Raw genomic sequence first — 19,288 nt, 5'->3', positions numbered from 1 at the left:
TGGTCCAAATTCCGTTTCATTTAAACCTCTTTTCATCTTCTAGGATATAGTTAAGATATTCTAATAGGAAAAAATACACATTTTACAAATATCTTTTATGGATACAGGAAAAAATAGGTGCTGAGATACCTGGATATGATCTGGATTTGCTACCATTCTCCCTGGAAACTGAGCTCTAGTAAAGTCTTCCTTGACCAACACCCTTATTTTAATAGTCTTTCTCAATCTTGTCCTTGTTTTTTCAGAGCAGATTTTTAGGGATAGAACCATGAAGACAACCATGACGTAGTGTGTCATTGCTTTATTCCTTAGTGAACTTTTTTCAGTTTTCCAATCTTAATTTGCAGCCCTGATAGTTTCTCACCCAAGTTCTAACTGGGGCCATTGCTTAACCTTCTTTATTTAGAATAGATGTTGCTTCCTCTGTATTTTTAGACACATTAAAAATTCTCAACTTGCTGTTTTTAAGCTTGAGAACAATCTAGATCCATCTCTTGGGCATACATTCTTGCTTGTTTCCAATAAACAAGGACATTAAAATATGTACAGAAAGAAAAAACAGAAAAGTTCTGTAAGCAAAGGTGAAATCTGGACATTATTGAAAGGATCGTTATTTAGAAAAGCAGAAAGGATGTTACCGACTATATTAGATTTAGATGTTGAGAAATATTTGTGTTTATCTTCCTTAGCAACAGGATACACTTTCCACTATATGTTTGCAACTGTTTTCTTAATTCTTTCCTCTTCTCTTATTAAATAACAACTAATACATAAAATGCCTTTTTTTAATTTGGTAATTTGTAGTACTTCATAAGATGTTTTATTGTGTTTTTTTTTAACAGATGTTCTTGAAGGCTACAATGGAACTATCTTTGCATATGGGCAAACATCTTCAGGAAAAACACATACTATGGAGGTAAAAATGTAAAGTTGATTTAACATGTAAAGCTGCTTTTCATTGCCATTGTGCTTTTCCCAGGAAAAGGTGCAGTTACTTTAAAGAGATACAATAGATGTACTGGTTTGGTTTTCTGTGAACTACATAAAATGGAATGTCCTAGATATCAAATCTCTTCCAAATTGAGACTTGGGTAGAAATAAGGATTTTCCAAAGTTGCCAGGCAGCAAACCTGTCTCCTAACCATTTGGATAGCTGCAGGAAGCCATGATAATGTTACCAGAAGGATGAGGAGAATTTGGGGTGTCTCTTACACATTTTTAGGAGGTGTAAAGGGGAAAAGTAAAGGTGGGAGTTACAGGGGACAAAAACATTATACTTACCTTTATCCCCACCAAAATGACTGAACTTGGGCAGCAGTCTTTCAGTATCAAAATAATTGGATTCTAGTGTGTGCTTGTGTTTTTTTCCCCTGGATTTTCAGAAAAAAACATTTCGTCTGCTGCTGTGCTACTCAAAAAGGGCCATTAGGCCATCAAATCGCACCCTCTTAGGATGTGAGAGAGTTTCCTGTGATCCTGGGGCTACAACACCTACCTGTTTTTAAATTCTGCTTTGGTGATTTGTTTATATTTTACATAATTAAGATAGAAGGACTCCCCCTAATTATCTGAAGAATGGGTGAAATAAAATCACATGAATAAATAGACCTGCCTGCCATGAAATGGAAATCAATCCTTTCTTTTTTTTATAAAGCAATTGACTTAGAATATCTACATTTCTCATTTAACACCTGTCTTTGTTACCATTCAGAGAACAGATTTGGAAGTAGTGTCAGACAAAGGGACTGTCTTCAAGTTCTCTATAGGGAAATGACACATAGATCTGCCAAATTCATATTGTCATTTACAGACTCAGATTGCAATAAGGAAAAAAGTAGAAAGGCCTCAGCAGCCTCTTTTTATATGTGTCTCATTACAAGGATTTAAATATATCCTATGGTAGATGCTTTTAAATCCCCTTTTTAATTCAATCCTCCTTATGTAATGTAAAGCATCCTTTTCAGGGGGGAAGTCTCTGTAAAGATGGGGAAATATTAATTCCTCAAGTTAAAACCTTTATTATGAAAGACTTCATATTTCAAATGTTAATCCTTCAAGATTTTCAAGGAATAAATAGCACCTGGGGATTTTGTTTGCCACGTCCTCCAAAAAGACTATAATAACAAAAGTAAATCTGACAATCTGCATTTTCCTGCCTCTGAAGGTTGAAGTATTATAAAATGACCTTCATTTTAAATTATGCACTCCTATTCTAAATTGGGCCCTTTTTAGAAATTCTCAAATGGATATAGTCAACAATGAGCCATTTAGTTTGGTAAATAGTAGGTAAAGTATTTATTGCACTGTAATATTTGGTGTCATCACAGTCCTACATCTTGTTAGAGGAATGCTATCTATTACTGGAATATATCCTTTTATTTAAAAATGTTTGCTTCCCAGGTGTTACTTGCAGAGAGAGTTCAGATAATTTAGAGGACAATGCCAGAGTCAGACAGCTATTCCATATTTCATTTTCTTAACTGTTTAGGTTCAAATTCCTTGACTATCAGTGCAAAAAAAAAAAAGCTGCAGATGAGAACTAGGAGAGGGATTGATTGTAGATATTTTTTTGTGTGAAATGGTGTAAGGAGCTAGGAATATTATACTGCTTGGGTATTGGCATGCGTCTCCATGTAAAGCAATGAATTGGATCAAAACAAGTTTCAAAAGTGGTTCAAAATAATAACTAGATGCATTTTTGGTGGTGGCAGCCATTCTAGAGTTAATCTAGAGAATAAGAAAATTGGAGTCCACCTAATTCCATTCTTAATTTTGCCTCCCCAAATAAACATGTTGTGGATGGTGTAACTTCTGCCCTTTGATTATCTAAACCAGTGGTTCTCAACCTGTGGGTCAGGACCCCTTCGGGGGGATCGAATGACCCTTTCACAGGGGTCTCCTAAGACCATTGGAAAACACATATTTTCGGTGGTCTTAGGAACCGAGACACCAATTTTATGGTTGGGAGTCACCATAACATGAGGAACTGTATTAAAGGGTCGCGGCATTGGGAAGGTTGATAACCACTGATCTAAACTGAGGAGATCTTTTTCATCTTTATCAGCTCTGCATAGTTTCCAGTATTCCAAATATAGCATACAGCATACAGTCCCGCAGTTACCTATTTGGAAGCTTCTTTGGTGCTTGGAATAATTTTAAATATTTTGGAATTCATATTCCAAATAAACCGTCTTTATAGAATAACCATTTTAGATTTTTTTTCTAATAATAGATATAAATGGATGGTTAAAATTGAAATACATGCATGTTATAAGTGAGTAGAAAGGAAAGTTTACTGATTTAGTCACATGACTATATCAAAATTATAAAACCGATACAAATGTACAAGAAAATACAAAGAAAGCAGAAGGACATATTCATAAGTTGTCACCCTACAATTAGCCCACGCTGATTTAATACTCTGTCCTCTTTGAACTGGCCTTTGATTTACAGTACGTCTTACACTAGTGACATGCAGGTTTGAACCTTATAAAAAGTAAGACAGTATTATAAAGGCTGTAAACATGAATGGCTATTAAGAATATTTATGTTTTAAGTCAAGTCACTGTCAGTGAAGTTTTTATATTGTTTAAGCCATGGCAAAAGGAATCTGGCTCCTCTAAAACCGCAGAAAGAATTTCCAATTAAAATGTATTTTGATTTACAATTTGATGCAGATACATTAGTAACATCTAAAACTCCTGGATTACAGTCAGTATTAAATTGTGTTCTAAATAATTTTAAATCTACTTTTTAAATAACCGATTATACATTATATTGCCAAGGTGAATATCAATTATTTGCAATAACTTGAATAAAAAAAGGGTTATCCCATATTAACAAAGCAATGTTTAAGCTCTCAAAGAAGATTAAATATGTATCTTAAACTCTCAAAATGTGACTAACAACATTTTTTCATGTTTTTGCACTATCCTAGACAAAATTTTAATAGAGTTGTCAGCTTCATTATTCTGGAACTATAAAATAAGAAAGGAGACGCTTAGACATATGATATGAAATTTCCCTACTATTTTTCCATTTTTATTTTAACATATGCAAGCTGAATAATTAAGTTTAACAAAAGGTAATTCAGTTTGAATGTAATTTTGAATCTTTGGCAACAATTTTGGAAATTTCTGTGCACATGAAAAGCAATAGGTTCTATTGTTCATAGGTTATAATAAAAAAGCTTATTATTTTACAGGGGAAATCTAGTGCCGCCTTAGAATTTCATGAAATAGCTGGTTATCCAGATAACACAGATATTTCATTTATTATGATTTTTTTCAGTTCCTCCGACCACCTTCTCAGAAAATAGTTCAGTCAATTTTATGTTTCATATTCTTAATTCTGAAACCAAATAAATGTATATTGAATTCCTCACATTGGACTATAATGTGAGCAATTGAGAGAGAAATGTCTGAAAATTGGTTTGCATCAATCCACTTCTTTTGAAATCTGACATTAATCCTCTGTGTCATACCCTGAAATGATTATATCCCGCAATTTGCCTCCATTCAATTTCTCTTATATTCTTTATTACTAAGCACACTTGTACAAAGTATTTCGGTCTCTGTGCTGCCAGAACATGTGCAAATATCTTTTTGTAGATCTGCAGAATAATAATCAATGGATTTTTACATCGTTAAATTCCATGTACGTAATGAAAAATATTAGGTTCTGATGTTTGCAGCATTTTTCATTTTGTGGGGAGGATTTGTATGATGTCCTTTGTTCTTGAAATCATTCTGTTTATCTACCTGTATCCCTGGTGATATATTCAGATGAAGAGCCCAGTATTTCAGCCAGAATAATCATGATCTTAAAATCATGAGGTGTAAGAGGAGAAATCACATTTTTCATTTCTTATTTTCATATTACATGCTTTTGTTATGCTTCTGTTATTGATGCCAAGCACTGTTTCATTATCATAGCCCTGGCTAATTTCTACTTCTGGGGAAAAGTGAAAAAAGGCACGCAGTCAGGAAAAATATTTTTTTCCTTAAAGATTTAAAGTAAAGCAAAGGAAGCTGATTGTGCAGGCTTTACTGCTAGTGTGGCAGACACTGCTGGCATTATGCCTGACCAAACAACCAGCAGATTTATTACACTTCCCTCTTCCCTTCCTCATTAATTTCTTACTAGTTGGTAATTCAGTTTTAGTATTTAACATGGAAGTCTCCCTTTTATTTGTTTTTAATAGCATGGTTGACATTATTACTCTATATTAAAAATAATGATTTGGTTTTGGTTTTGCTAGAGCTGGAGGTAAATTGCAGATTGATATTGGGCTCCTTCGTAGAAATTCTGTGGCACTGTTTAATACCAGTATATTAACATCAATATAAATTAGCCATCTTATTTATGGTTTTCCTTGACTAAGTAATAGATGAATACAGGTAGTCCTCGACTTAATGGCCACCACTGAGCCCAAACTTTCTGTTTCTAAGTGAGAAATTTGTTAAGTGAGTTTTGCCCCCTTTTATGATCTTTCTTGCCACAGTTGTTAAGTGAATCAGTACAGCTGTTAAGTTAGTAGCATGGCTGTTAAATGAATCTGGTTTCCTCATTGAATTGTCACAAAAGGGGATCACATGATCCTGGGACACTGCAACCGTCATAAATATGAGTCAGTTGCCAGGCCGAATTTTGATCACATGACCATGGATATGCCATAATGGTCATAAATGTGAAAAATGCTCCTGTCACTTTTTTCCCAGTAACATTGTAACTGCAAACAGATACTAAACGAACTGTTGTAAGTCGAGGACTCTCTGCTCTTTAATTTCCAGAACATGATAGGATTAACTTCATTTTCTTTTTACACTTTTAGGGGAAACTGCATGACCCACAGCTGATGGGGATAATTCCAAGAATCGCACATGACATCTTTGATCACATTTATTCCATGGATGAAAATCTAGAATTCCATATAAAGGTAAAATCAAATAATATCAAACTGGTGGGGGGAACCCACTGTAAATGTGGTATCCTCTTTCTTTGAAATTTCCTATCCTCCATAGGTATACATTTTTGTTCCTCGGAGGACAAATTTGGATTTATGATTTGTCACCACATGGTTGCTAAGAAAACATTCGTCCCTCCCATCCATCTATTTTTTGGACAATGACTTTTTGTATCTGCATGTTGGAACCAAAAATAGATATTGAGTGATTAATTTCCTCAAATGTAACTTCAAGAAATTTAAACTAAGTAGTGAGATTTAAAAAAAAAAATCAATGCAATCAATATGTGGACATAATACCTATAGCAGGGCTCAGCAAACTTAAACACTTAAAGAGCCACAAAGGTCCTAATCAGAAGCCCCCCCCCATTCAATTCTGGAGCCGACTGGAAATCTGGTTCTCCCACCATAGTCTTCTCCTAGCACAGCGTCCTCTACCTGTCCTAATTGAAAGTCCTATCAATTGTGGAGCTGACCAGCAAAAGGGAACCACAGCAGACAGATGAAAGAGCCACATGTGGCTCTAGAGCTGCAGATTCTTGACCCTTGCTTTAGAGTCACCTCCTAGCGGTGCTTCCTTTTTCCTCTGCTGACTGGAAGTCCAGTTCTCCCACCATAGAGTCTTCTCCTAGCGCGGCATCCTCTACCTGTCCTAATCAAAAGCCCTATCAATTATGGAGCTGACTGGCAAAAGGGAGCCATAGCAGACAGATGAAAGAGCCACATGCGGCTCCAGAGCCGCAGATTGCTGACCCCTGACCTATAGCAACTCAGTTTAAATTGTGTTTAGATAAGTAATCTACCATGAAGCAGCTTTTTGCATGAGCCATAGTGGCACAGTGGTTAGAATGCAGAATGCAGTATTGCAGGTTAACTCACTGTTCATGGCCAAGAGTTCGATCCTCACGGGCTCAAGGTTGACTCAGCTTTCCATCCTTATAAGTGTTATTGCTATTGCTAGTTGTTGTTTGCACAATTATGACTTTAATACTTGCAAAAATCTTTTACATCATTGGCTCTCCAGTGTTGCATAAATTATTCTTAACAAGCCTATGAAAAAGCTACCTCACAGTTGATCCTATTTATGATTTTTTCACTAGAATAAAAGAGATTTAGTTATATAAATAGTCCTTGATGGATTGGTGCCACTAGATTTTGGATTTAAAAAAAAAACGTTTTGTAAGCAAGTCATTGACTCTAATAATGTTTTATATACAATAGCCTTTTTTAAACTCTCTGGATGTTAAGCAAAACATTACACCAGTGGTTCCCAAACTTGGCAACTTTAAGACTTGTGGACTTCAACTCCCAGAATTCTCCAGCCAGCAGATCAGAGCTGGCTGGAGAATTCTGGGAGTTGAAGTCCACAAGTCTTAAAGTTGCCAAGTTTGGGAACCATTGCACTACACTATGTTTTCTATAATCTCTTAAATGCAAAAAGAAAATAGAAATATATTTGTGATTAGACTCTCCAATTAGGCTTTCTAATCAGATCTTCTTAAATTTATCCTAAGTGAGGTCATATAATAAAATTGACTTAATTTCATATTTCTGGGACAGCATATATAAATTAACTGTAGTCAATAACTGGGCAGTCTGAATATACAAGAGAATTGTCATTTGAAAACAAAGATGTTTTGGCTCTGAAACAAATTTTTATGTAATGTATGCTTTTCTGGATAAAATGTCACTGTTGAAGCATTGCTCTTTAAATGAAAATAAATGAATAAGAATTTATTCAGTCATAGATATCCTTATATAAGGATATAAAAAATGAGAAAGGCAAAAATATCTAATTTCAAGTGAGTTGTATGTGAAACACACACACATACACACACACACACACAAACACACAGTATATTCTATTATGTCAAAAATTAAACATTCCTTCCAGCTTGTTTTTTGTGGTTGGATTTCTATTGCCCAAGCATCATCTTATCTTCCTATTTTTCTCAAAGATGTGACAGATTTAGTTTTTCTCTCAAGCATTTTAAACAATAACTTTTAAAGATGATGGACCTATAATTCAGAAAACTCTGAATTCAGTTTTCTTAAAGTATTCATATGATTTCTTGTCATTCTTATACATGCATACTGCTATGTATTTCTTAAAATACTCATAAGAGAGAGATCATACTTTAAAAAAACACATCAGCTCTTCCTTAATTACTTGAAAAAGAAACCTTAATTAAATCAGATTCTGTGGTGTGAAAAGCTATGGGGCTGCTGCCATATTTATATCAGCACTTGAATACTAAATCAGTATTTTGTCCATAGAGTTGTCAAAAAATTGGAGTATTACATATGTAAAAAAACTTATGCTATTCACATAGTTTCATGTTGGAGGAAAGGAATGGAGACTTTAGACTAAATGATTACATTAGCTTACTAGTTATGAATTCCTGATGGCAATACACCACCGGCAGAAATCCAAAAATGAAGTAAAAGTGATGATATAAGCAAACTTATAAGCAAACTTAAAAATGCAAGCACTTTGGAGAAATTCCAAGTTAGACTAGGAATCAATAATTATTCATGCTTCTTAATAATGTATACAGAAAATGTTTTTAAAGAATGCAGTGAGATTGCTTTCCAGCCTTATGCCAACAGTTTTTTCTTGATCTGATAAAATCTATGAGCACTTGACTCATTCCATTTTGTTTTTTAAATAAAAGCAACTGAGCCAGACACTCAAAGTACAATTCTGTGCATGTTTACTATGAGTAAGCTTCACTAAACACAATAAATTTATTTTCAACAAACCATGGAGTAATGAGCGAGCTTCTTATATAATTCCCCCTTCACTCTGCAAAATCTTTCTGTTTGCTTTGTACTGGTTGCAAGTTATATTTTCTAAGTTGGAATGAAGATTGTAAATGACAGTTGTGATCTTTGGCAGGAATTCTCAATGCAGTCATACAGTCTTTGTTTGGGGGGATTGTTTTTGAAAGATTGACTATTTTTATTTGCTGGGGGATTAATTTTTAGTAGATTGTTTTATTGAGCTTGCATATTGCAGATTGGAAGATCTGTTAAATATTTCTTCCAAAGTATTTATTATGGACATAGGCCTTCTTTGAAATGTAAAAATAATGCTTTATTTCCAATTTTGGGGTGCGTTGCCCCCCTTTTGCACTTTCACTCTTGCAGATCTTTCTATATTGAAGTATTGAATTATACTTATCTCATTTGATAGTATTCTAAATGTTATTGTCTCACGATTGATCCTCCTCTTACCGGAATGGGACAACTTGCCATGGCAAACTCACCGCTCCAATTTGCTATGGTCAACTCACTGTGGCCAGCTCGCCATGACCAATTTGGCCATTGGGCAATTTGTTGTAGACAATTTGCTGCGGAAGAACTCACTATAATGCAATTCAATTTTATTTAATTATTTAAAATAATTTTAAAAATATTTTAATAGTTGTCATTTACATTTCATTTTGTCCCTCCTTTTGCATCCTTTCTTTAATGATTCTATTTCACCATTTCTTCAATATTATGTAACTTTTGTCCCGTGGCAAGTTGGCTGTGGTGAATTGCCCCATGGCGAGTTGGCCACAGCAAGTTGGCTGGGGTGAGTTGTCCTATACTCCCTCTTACTGCTGTCCTCGCAAATCCTTAGCCCTTAATTGCCATCTTCTTAGAATTCTTTCATTTGATAAGCAAAGCAGTCTATAATCATCCTTTCTTGATCCCAAATGTTCTTACAGCTCAAAATTAACAGGCGTTTTGGCTCAGGTCTTCCATCTTGATTACTCCCAACTCCAGTTACATTGGGGAACTTGTTGTTGAACTATGGGAAACACATTGTACATGTTTAAAAACACTTTTTGTATTGCTGTGTCTTTTTATGCTGTAGCCCTGAGTCCTACAGAACAAGGAGCTATGTAATACACTAAAAGTCCCAATGGATATTGATCCAGTCTGAGGACAATGAACATATTTCTTCTGGTAGAACATCATGTACCTTTTGTCACATGCATAATGTAAAGGAATATATGGGATGTGATCTTTTCCCAAGCGCATTACAAAAAGTACTTGTGCGGCCTTTGCTATAATTGCCACCCACTGTGTATGCAAATAATCTCCATAGACTATACATCTCCTTGCTTGCTCATTAACAGGGAAAAGTCTGAGATCTTATTATGCCTTTTATCCCCTCTTCCATATAGTGAATTTTATAAGAGGAATACGTACTTAATGATGCATTTAGCTTGCATATTGTTGGGTGCCGTCCAGAGTTGCTTTTGGTGAGATGGGCAGTTATAAAAATTGGATAGATAAATAAATAAAATCTATGGTTTGAACTCTTGCCAAGTCAATCCCATTAAGATCTGCAATTGCCTTTAAAAATAATAAGATCACTCCTTTCTAAAGCTTTAATTTTATCTCATAATTCTTTCCCACTACCTACCTACACACCCCCGTTGAAGCTATTATTTTAAAAGGAGAAAAAAGCTTTGGCAATGCTACAAATATTTTATTAAATTCTTTACGTAGCCAACTAGGTTAATGCTTTTAAAAAAACACCTTCCCATTTTACCCTTAGTCAAATTCAGATCAAAATGTAATGAGTATAACCAGTCTTAGTTAGAACATATGCAAAAACATATTATGATATAAATCTGCTGTTTGTGAATAGATCAGTTCCCATCTTTCACAAAGGAACCAATGAAAGGGTATTGATATTGGTCATGTGTCACATTCAATCCTTCTCTTGCCTTTACAGTTCCATTTTATTTTATTTATTTAAAAAATTTATATAGCCACCAATCTTTTAACCAGGTCTGGGTGACTCCCAAACAAAGTTCCACTGATTATATTGGCTCTTGTGATGGGGGAATAATTCCTTTCTTTTAGCTTTTCATGGATTTGGAAACTTACGATGGGGAATGTTCAAATTAGCTTGTGCCCAGCATAATCCCACTCAATCCTTATATCCTGGTCACAGTAAACATATTCACCATTCATTTTGGCTTGATGATTATACTGGAAAAAGTAGGTAAATAGACAGGCAAAAGCAGAGATTTCATACTAATTATAATTATATCAAGTTATGTCCAAAGGACACCAAACTTTCCAGAGCTACTGGAAACAGCACTGTAGCTTTGATTATGTTTATCAGCATAATTAGCTTTTACGGTAGTTGTTACAGCCATAATCTTTTAATGTCCATAACAGCAGAAGAAAAGAGATGGAAAACAGGACATAAGATGATGCCTCTTTTATTCTAGCCCATTAAAGAAACATTTTGTTCTATGGAGATGGCATATCCTAATGCCAAGAACGTTCCAAAGGTCCTTCTTCAAGAGGCAACTGGGCTTTCTGGTTTTTCTTTGAAGACGTTTTGCTTCTCATCCAAGAAGCTGCTTCAGCTTCAAAGAAGAACAAGAAAGTCCAGTTGCCTTTTAGAGAAGCACCTTTGGGACAACCATGACCTGGATGACTGAGAATCTCAGAAACAGTCAGTACAAATATTTCCTCAGTGTTTTCTCTTAGTTTGAGTGAAATTGCTGAGTAAACATGTCTTGTATGTTTTCAAAGAACTTTAAGAATCTACTGTATTTTATAGTTTTTCTTTTTTCAAATGTATGTGTAATATTGTATGCTTTCATAATTAGGTTTCCTATTTTGAGATTTACTTGGACAAAATAAGGGACTTATTGGATGGTAAGTAAAGCAGGATTGTATTATTATTTTTAATGCATCCATTAAGTTGTCTTATTTTGTTTTGTTTTCTAAAATCAGTTCTTACCTCTTTATTAAACCTTTAACCCTTGTATACTCACAAAAAATGCCATTTCTCCCATACATTATTTTAATCAATGAAGTCTGGAGACCCTTCTTAAAATGGTATGTCAGAATCCAGAAAATGGGGTTTCTTAGATGCTTGTGCCCTTCATTGGGACCATCAGAATCTATTACTGAAAAAAAAATAAACTTAAGGAGAAATAACATTCTTTCCCTTGCCAAATGCAGGTGTTCAGGTGTGCGCTTCTATGACTTTTTAGTTCTTTTTCAGGAGTCATTCTCAAGGATATTTTTCTCATCCACAGTGTTTGTCATTCTGGCATTCTCCCAGTCATCCTTTTCATACTTCTCTTTAGCGTAATTCCATAGGCTTTTGCAATACTCTGTAATGTAATTAATTCTATTCTGCTTGAAGCAGTTTCAATATTCCCTCTTCTTCTAAACCCTTTCTGTTCCTGCTGTCACTCTACTTCCCCCCCATTCACTTTCCCTAAAATTCCTCACAATGCCACCAAAAATAATCTGTCTCAAATTCAGAATTTCTGATCAACTTGTAATTTCACTAGTTATCTCAATCGTTCATGATAATCAATAAAAATGATATCTGTCTGTCTATCTAAAGTCTGTCTGTCTACCTATCATGTTTTTATCCTTCATCTTCATATATAAACTTGTGTTTGAATCATGTATTTGAAAGAGATAAGCTATTTTTAGTCACCAATAATTCCAATCTCTAAATGGTCTAAGAATCTCCTTCTCATCCATCCATCCATTCATTCATGTCATCTAGAAGAATAACTTTTTCCAATTGATCATTTTTATTTAGAGTGTAGTAGTATTTTCCTACACATTCATATTTTGGTTCTTCCATTATACTTTCCTGGAGTATTACATGCATTTATTTACTCTACCTATTTTTTTAAATTTACATCTCATTGTAATTTATGAATCTTAGCAGCTTCCATAGAATATAATAAAGCAAAAAACAAAACAAAACTATGATTTGACAGGAGACAGCCTAGACACAGAAAAATAGTATTTAGCACCCTGTTGCCTGCCAGAAAGGTGTGCAATTCCCCAAGGGACTTTTAGAAATCATTTGGATCCATGAGAACAAATAAAAATATAACAAATAATTAAAAAAGCAAATATCACACATGATTGGGACACCCATCTGGATAAACACTTTGGTGATGGGGAAATATCTTAGTCCATGGATTTCTACTGGCATCCACACTGGATGTCAACAATTCTTATGTTCTATCTATCACATATTTTATATCCTTTTAGCCTTTTCATTCATAATTAAACTTACATCTCTGCTTTCATGTTTTATCAAATCCACATCAAAAGATCAGATTAGTTTTATACAAAGCTATTATGTCCTTTCACTTTCTCTTAATTGTACAATTTCATATTTGTGATTCATTTCCTTCAATACATTTTTAATAGAGGCTTCTTTTAACAAGCATTTGTGCATATATTTACTTTCTTCCTTCCACACATTTTAACAAATTGAGTATTTTACAATGCACCACGTAGTCCTAATATCAGGGGAATTATCTGTTCCAATGGAGGGAGATGATCAATGATCAAGCTTGATGATGAAGTCCCTTATTAGAAGACCTCCAAATTGCAATCTTCCATATGCGCTATTTGTCCTCCAATAGATCCATAGATATTGACCTCTGTCACATTGTTTCACTTTGGCCAACTTTTTTGTAAGGTAGAGAATATGTGGACAAAGTTACCAACCTAAATCAAATCCTTAGCATGTGTCATATTCCTGTTTAACAATAACTATTTCTATTTAACCAATAGTCAATTTTGGGCTACTTTGTCAGAAAGGTACAGCTAGATTCCAGTTTTGCAGTTTTTTTGCAGTGGAAACAAGGATCTTTAAACTTTTCTTTTCTATATATTTCTACTTTATTATTGATAGCGATCTCCATAATTGTTTTGCTTTAAATGGATTACTTTAAAAAGCATTTTATAGCTTTATATAATTATCATCCAGAAGTTGTAGCAGCCATTTAAAAGGAATGAAATGGCAAAGTTGAAGAAATTAGTTTTCTTCCTAGCAAATTCCTGTACCCTATCTATAGTATTCCAATCACTAGTGGAACTGGTCTCTACCTTGTTTTTGCCTTATATGTCATATGCAATTCTATATGGGTCATAATAAAAAAAAACTTGTGGACATTTTACATGTACCTTAATTTTTTTCCTGAGCCTTTCCATATTCTTTATTGATAATATGCAAAACATTACTTATGAAATCATTCCAGTTGTCATTTTGTACCTAAACCAACTAATAGGGTAAAATCCATTTGGTTTGAAATATGCAAATCCTAGATGAAAACTCTATCACTGATTTTTTTAAAGTGGAACATAAAAACATAAAATCAAACAGATATAATTCAAAATATCTGTTTGAATTATAATTCATTCAGACTTTCTTGCCAGTCTTCCAATTTAAATATATCATTAATTGATGGTCCTTTATATTTCTTACAGTTTCAAAAACGAATCTTGCAGTGCATGAAGACAAGAACAGAGTCCCATACGTCAAGGTAAAAGCACTTCTACCTATAATGGAAAAAAACCCCATTTTAATTATTTAATTTAAATGCCTTTTGAATTCGTTTGCGATCACATTTACTTTCCTTTTAAAATATTTATGTTGCCTTTCTTCAAATACAACCAAGGTGACTTAACTCTAAGAACTCAAGGTAGTCATTGAAAACAAATTGTAAAATATGCTCAAGGTCGAATAGATGAAAAGATTCTGAATAATAGAAGCCAAAGCCATAAAATGAATAATTCCATGATAAAATTGCCAAAGCAGAAGTCACAGTATTATACAAAATAGTGTAAACAAAAAAGCATACTAATTAAATTTAGAGATGTCTATCTCTTAAAGGTTAAGTATATATATATATATATATATATATATATATATATATATATATATATATATATTTATTTATTTATTTATTTATTTATTTACTAGTAGAATATTTCTGTTTCTCTGAATGTCTCTAACACTGCATCAATATCTCATGATTCCGGATGAAGGAAAAGAGTAGTTTTTAATCAACTGGAAAATCTGTACTTTAATTAATAATATTAATTCTGTTATGTTATGTGAGCTCCCCATTGGGAGAGCAAGCACGTTCAGAGAAGTGTTGTGAGAGTTGTGTTGGTGAACACACAAACCAGCATACAGAGACACTGCAGTTTAAGTAGGCTTTTACTTTTGTGGAAATAGAGGTATCAGAGTCCATCAAACAGTCCAAGTCATACATGGATAATTCTGTCAGTCATCAATGTCTTTCAGTTAAGGGATAATCCAAATAACATAGTCCAGTATCATATAATCAGTTCAGTACTCAAAGTTTGCTAACAGTTGCAAAATTTACAATAGCTCACGGCACTCAGATCAGATCAGATCAGCCCAGCATCTAATGAACAGAGAGCTAACAGTCATTCTGGCTCCCTCTTATGGCCGATTGAGGAAAAACAGCAACCAATCACATTTTACAGTATGATTTAAAGAAACAGGTATAGCATTGTTACATGATTTATATATTGCCAACCTAACCATTAGAATTATATTTCTAACACTCCTAACAGCTCCCAAAAGCATGCTAGATTTTCAAGCTCTTATTAGCTTAATATAAAGGGAAAAGGGTGTCAGGCTATAGAATCCTTGGAATTACTTAGTTTATTTTAGCATCCCAAGGATTCTTTGATCTTCTTGCTGACCATTTTTGAAAGCAGCATGAATATTGTTATTTTCTACCCTGGGATGGGAGGAAAGAACAGATATTATAGCCCTGTAATATTTTGCAAACCATAATCCTCCTTCCTAAATTCTATTATTTCTTTTGTTTAAACAGTTATTTGCCTGAGATAGTAATGGGTCATGAACAAGTACTCTGTATTGTAGCTTCAAAGGGTCTTTGTTTTGATGAAATCTTCAAATGAAGTACTTTCTTGAAACTGTTTCCTGAAGCACCATGGTTCCTTTGCCATATTTCTTCAGTGCATACTTTATTGAATTTCTGCAGAAGATTTTTTTTAACCTCTGTATGGACTTTATTGAATTTCTACAAACATCTTTGTCATATTTCTTCATGAGTCTGCTTTGTAGACCTCTCAGCATTCTCCTGCAGATGTTTGGAAAAAGGCTGGGGAAAGTGTTTTTTAATCCTTCTACCAAGAGGATTCCTAGGTTAGTCACCACTGGTGGAGATTATCCTACTGCACACACTGAAAGTGGCCAATCCCAAACCCCAGAGTATCTCCACGTTGAACCGGGGTGAAATCCAGCAGGTTAGGACAGGTTCTGGAGAAACGGTAGTGGAAATTTTGAGTAGTTTGGAGAACTGGCAAATGCTTCAGAGTAAGGTGGGAATGGAGATTTTGCAGTATCCTTTCCCAGCCACACCCATGACACGCCTACCAAACCAACGCCACATAACCTGTAGTAAAAAAAAATGAATTTCACTACTGTGTTGAACTATCTCCGAGTGTTAGCAAGCAGTTTAAAGAAGACAGTGATGTGATATGACTTGCCTTTTTTTGCTTCTGGCATTCTCTCCTTTGTTGACCAGTTGATAAAAGAGACCAGCAGTGCAGAAAAACTCCTCTCACATTGCTGGGCTGTTACAATAACTCACTAGTAGGTCAGTGGTTGTGAAAAGCCACCAGTGTGGAAAAGCTGCTTTCATGCCAGTCACCTTCTGATTCTAAAACCACCCAGTCCTTAGCCTTTCAGCCGAGGTTAGCTTGTTGACTTCTTCGTTGAAGCAAATCAAGTTGCTTTAATTGTTTCATCAAAGAGTTACTAGATATAATTAAGCTTTCTTTCTTTCTTTCTTTCTTTCTTTCTTTCTTTCTTTCTTTTTTCAGCATGTTGCCAAATGTCCTTTGAGATAAATTTTTCAGGATCCATAGTGCCCGTGTTTTATCTTAAGAACATTTTCTGAAACAAAAAGTATTTTTTTAATTAAAGCAATTCTATTAGAAGTTAGAATGATAAAATTGTCTCAAAAGATTATTAAGTTAGTTTAGCTGGGCATAGCATTCAAGAATAATTCATTCGTTGTATAATGAGATTTGTAAAGTAAAGTGCTTAGCAAGACTATTTGAGTTGCCAATAAATAAGAAGAATCTGAACTGCCCACTTTAGAAAGCTGCAATAGGTCCTTTTATTCTTTACCTAATTCATGTTTGCCAGTTTGCTCATGTCTCATATTTGACAGATAATTATGAGCAGATAATCTGAAATATCAACTTGTCTCCCAAGTCATAAAGTATTTTAATACCAAAACATCTCCATCTATACTCCTGAGACAGAGTTTGATAGGTAAAATCATACTCCAAAACATGTAGTGTCTTATTTAGCAACATTTCTATCATTCTTAAGAAGTTTGCCTATCTAACATGAAGAAGGTTTGGACCACACAAGCCTTTCTCTCCCTCCCTCCCCCCCCCCCTCTCTCTCTCTCACACACACACACACACAACACACACACACACACACACACACACACACACACACCTTTCCTAATCCTTGCCGCACCTCCTTGGCATCCTCATGCACCCTCCCTAACCTGCACCATTCTTCTCAAGCATTCTTTTGCCCTATCTCTAGCCCCCATCCAAATTATCTGTGTAAATCAAGGATTAGCTATATTATTTAAAATACAAATAAAATTTATAAAGTAAAAAAGAAGAAAACACAGAGATACACATATTATCAAAAATATACATAACAATTACTTAAAAATGAAAAAAAAACCCAAACTATGTGTTGTTGCAACAATAAACACACACACACAAAAATACACACAGTATAATTATCTAATGCATTTTGTGAATCTATCTATCTATCATCTATCTATCTATCTATCTATCTATCTATCTATCTATCTATCTATCTATCTATCTATCTATCTATCATAACTATCATGCTTTATAACCTACCATGTTTTGTATAAATACGTTCTTTATCCTTACATTTTTTATTATGCTTATTATCTGGCAATCTTCATGGGCAGAAAGGGTAATCAGCCTTCAATCAATTCAGTAAAAGGGGTCATACATTTATCAATCCTATTTTGCAATGTAAGTCTTTCACCTATAGCAGTGATGGTGAACCTTTTCAACACCAAGTGCCGAAAAGAGAGTGTGCATGTGCGCACTGGTCTGCACTGCAACCTGGAAGAGGAGCTGCCCAGGGCACATGCACCCCCCCCCCATGAACTTCCGGTGTTTGTCATGCACATGCGTGCTGGCCAGCTAGTCTTGTGGGTTTGGGGCGGGTATGCATGCACCACAATCAGCTGGCTGGCGCACATGCTCATGCAGGAAAATGGAATGCAAATTATAGGAATTTTTATTAGTAGTATAAGCTTCAACATATGTTAGAACCATGCATAAATATCAAAGCAAGCTAGAGACGCACAGTCTACGTATAAATGGAATATAAAATATAGTTTCCCAATTTCATGACGAAATGGTATTTATTCTTTTGAATGGTGAGAGCCTAAAATATGCTGTAAGATGGTCTACAAAAGAATCCTTGGATGCAGAATCAGGTTATCTTATATAGTTCTGCAGTTGCTTCTTGGTTATTATCTGAAGTTTTGTGTTATGTTAATATAGGCTTATAAATTGAGTTTTGTCTCTGGTTTTTGAGAAGCTATAGTTACTGGTTTAGGTTTGTTTCCAGTCAACGTTTCGCCTAAAAAAATGTTGAATTTCACCTTTTTAGGGCTGCACAGAGAGATTTGTATCTAGTCCTGAAGAAGTTATGGATGTGATTGATGAAGGGAAAACAAACCGTCATGTAGCTGTTACCAGTAAGCATTAATACATTAAGTCTGCAATTACATTCTAAAAACAAAATTTCAATTACTGTTGTACTGAAATTACAATAATTTTACAATAGTCAAGAGAATATACATTTTGCTCATCAAATTTATTAGTGTCTTCAAGTTATCTCTGTTATATAGCAGTTAATCAGATTCTTAGATATGTGACTTGATTTTTTTTCTTTAAATGGTGACTGACATTTTGAGGCTTAAGGATTTTTGGTCTTTGGATTTTAAAATACACACTGAATAAATGCTCTGCAGATCCTTGTTTTAAATCGAGATCAGCAATTTCTTTTAAAATAAACTTGTAATGGGATGTAGCCTTTATTACTGAGCAACCAGGAGCATTAAACCAGAGTAAATGTTTTCAAGGTCAAATGTTTAAAAATGTATGGCCATTATTTTCTGAACAGTTAAGTAAGCAATATTCCACAGTTGTATTGGCAAAAGTATTTCATGCGATGATTAGTGGATGCAACTGTATAAGCGCACTTGATTATAAATCATTATAATGTTTTATAATTTAGAATGATGATAAAACATTCTAGATTTCTTTTGAAGTTTTTAACAAGCATGTAAATAGAAGACCCAAAAGGTATAAATGTGTAATAAGGTATGCCAGGTTTGAAGGGGTCACTCTAGTACCCATTGGCCGGCTACTATGGAAATACCATAGTGG

At 34.4% G+C, this 19,288-nt stretch overlaps 1 protein-coding gene across 1 annotated transcript in view; it reads left to right on the top strand.

The window, feature by feature from the left end:
* KIF5C (kinesin family member 5C) overlaps window positions 1-19,288 on the top strand; it is an 85,222-nt gene that overhangs the window by 25,928 nt on the left and 40,006 nt on the right. Inside the window, exons 3-7 of the mRNA XM_032224547.1 lie at window positions 843-916; window positions 5,834-5,938; window positions 11,593-11,641; window positions 14,240-14,295; window positions 18,507-18,594. Coding sequence (XP_032080438.1) covers window positions 843-916; window positions 5,834-5,938; window positions 11,593-11,641; window positions 14,240-14,295; window positions 18,507-18,594 — 372 coding nt within the window. The remainder of the gene's footprint in view (window positions 1-842; window positions 917-5,833; window positions 5,939-11,592; window positions 11,642-14,239; window positions 14,296-18,506; window positions 18,595-19,288) is intronic.

The sequence above is a fragment of the Thamnophis elegans genome, chromosome 1 (assembly GCF_009769535.1).
Source record: "Thamnophis elegans isolate rThaEle1 chromosome 1, rThaEle1.pri, whole genome shotgun sequence".
NCBI classification, from domain to species: Eukaryota; Metazoa; Chordata; class Lepidosauria; order Squamata; family Colubridae; genus Thamnophis; species Thamnophis elegans.
Note: the sequence above shows the minus strand (reverse complement) of the source record. Positions and strands in the feature narration are given on the sequence as shown.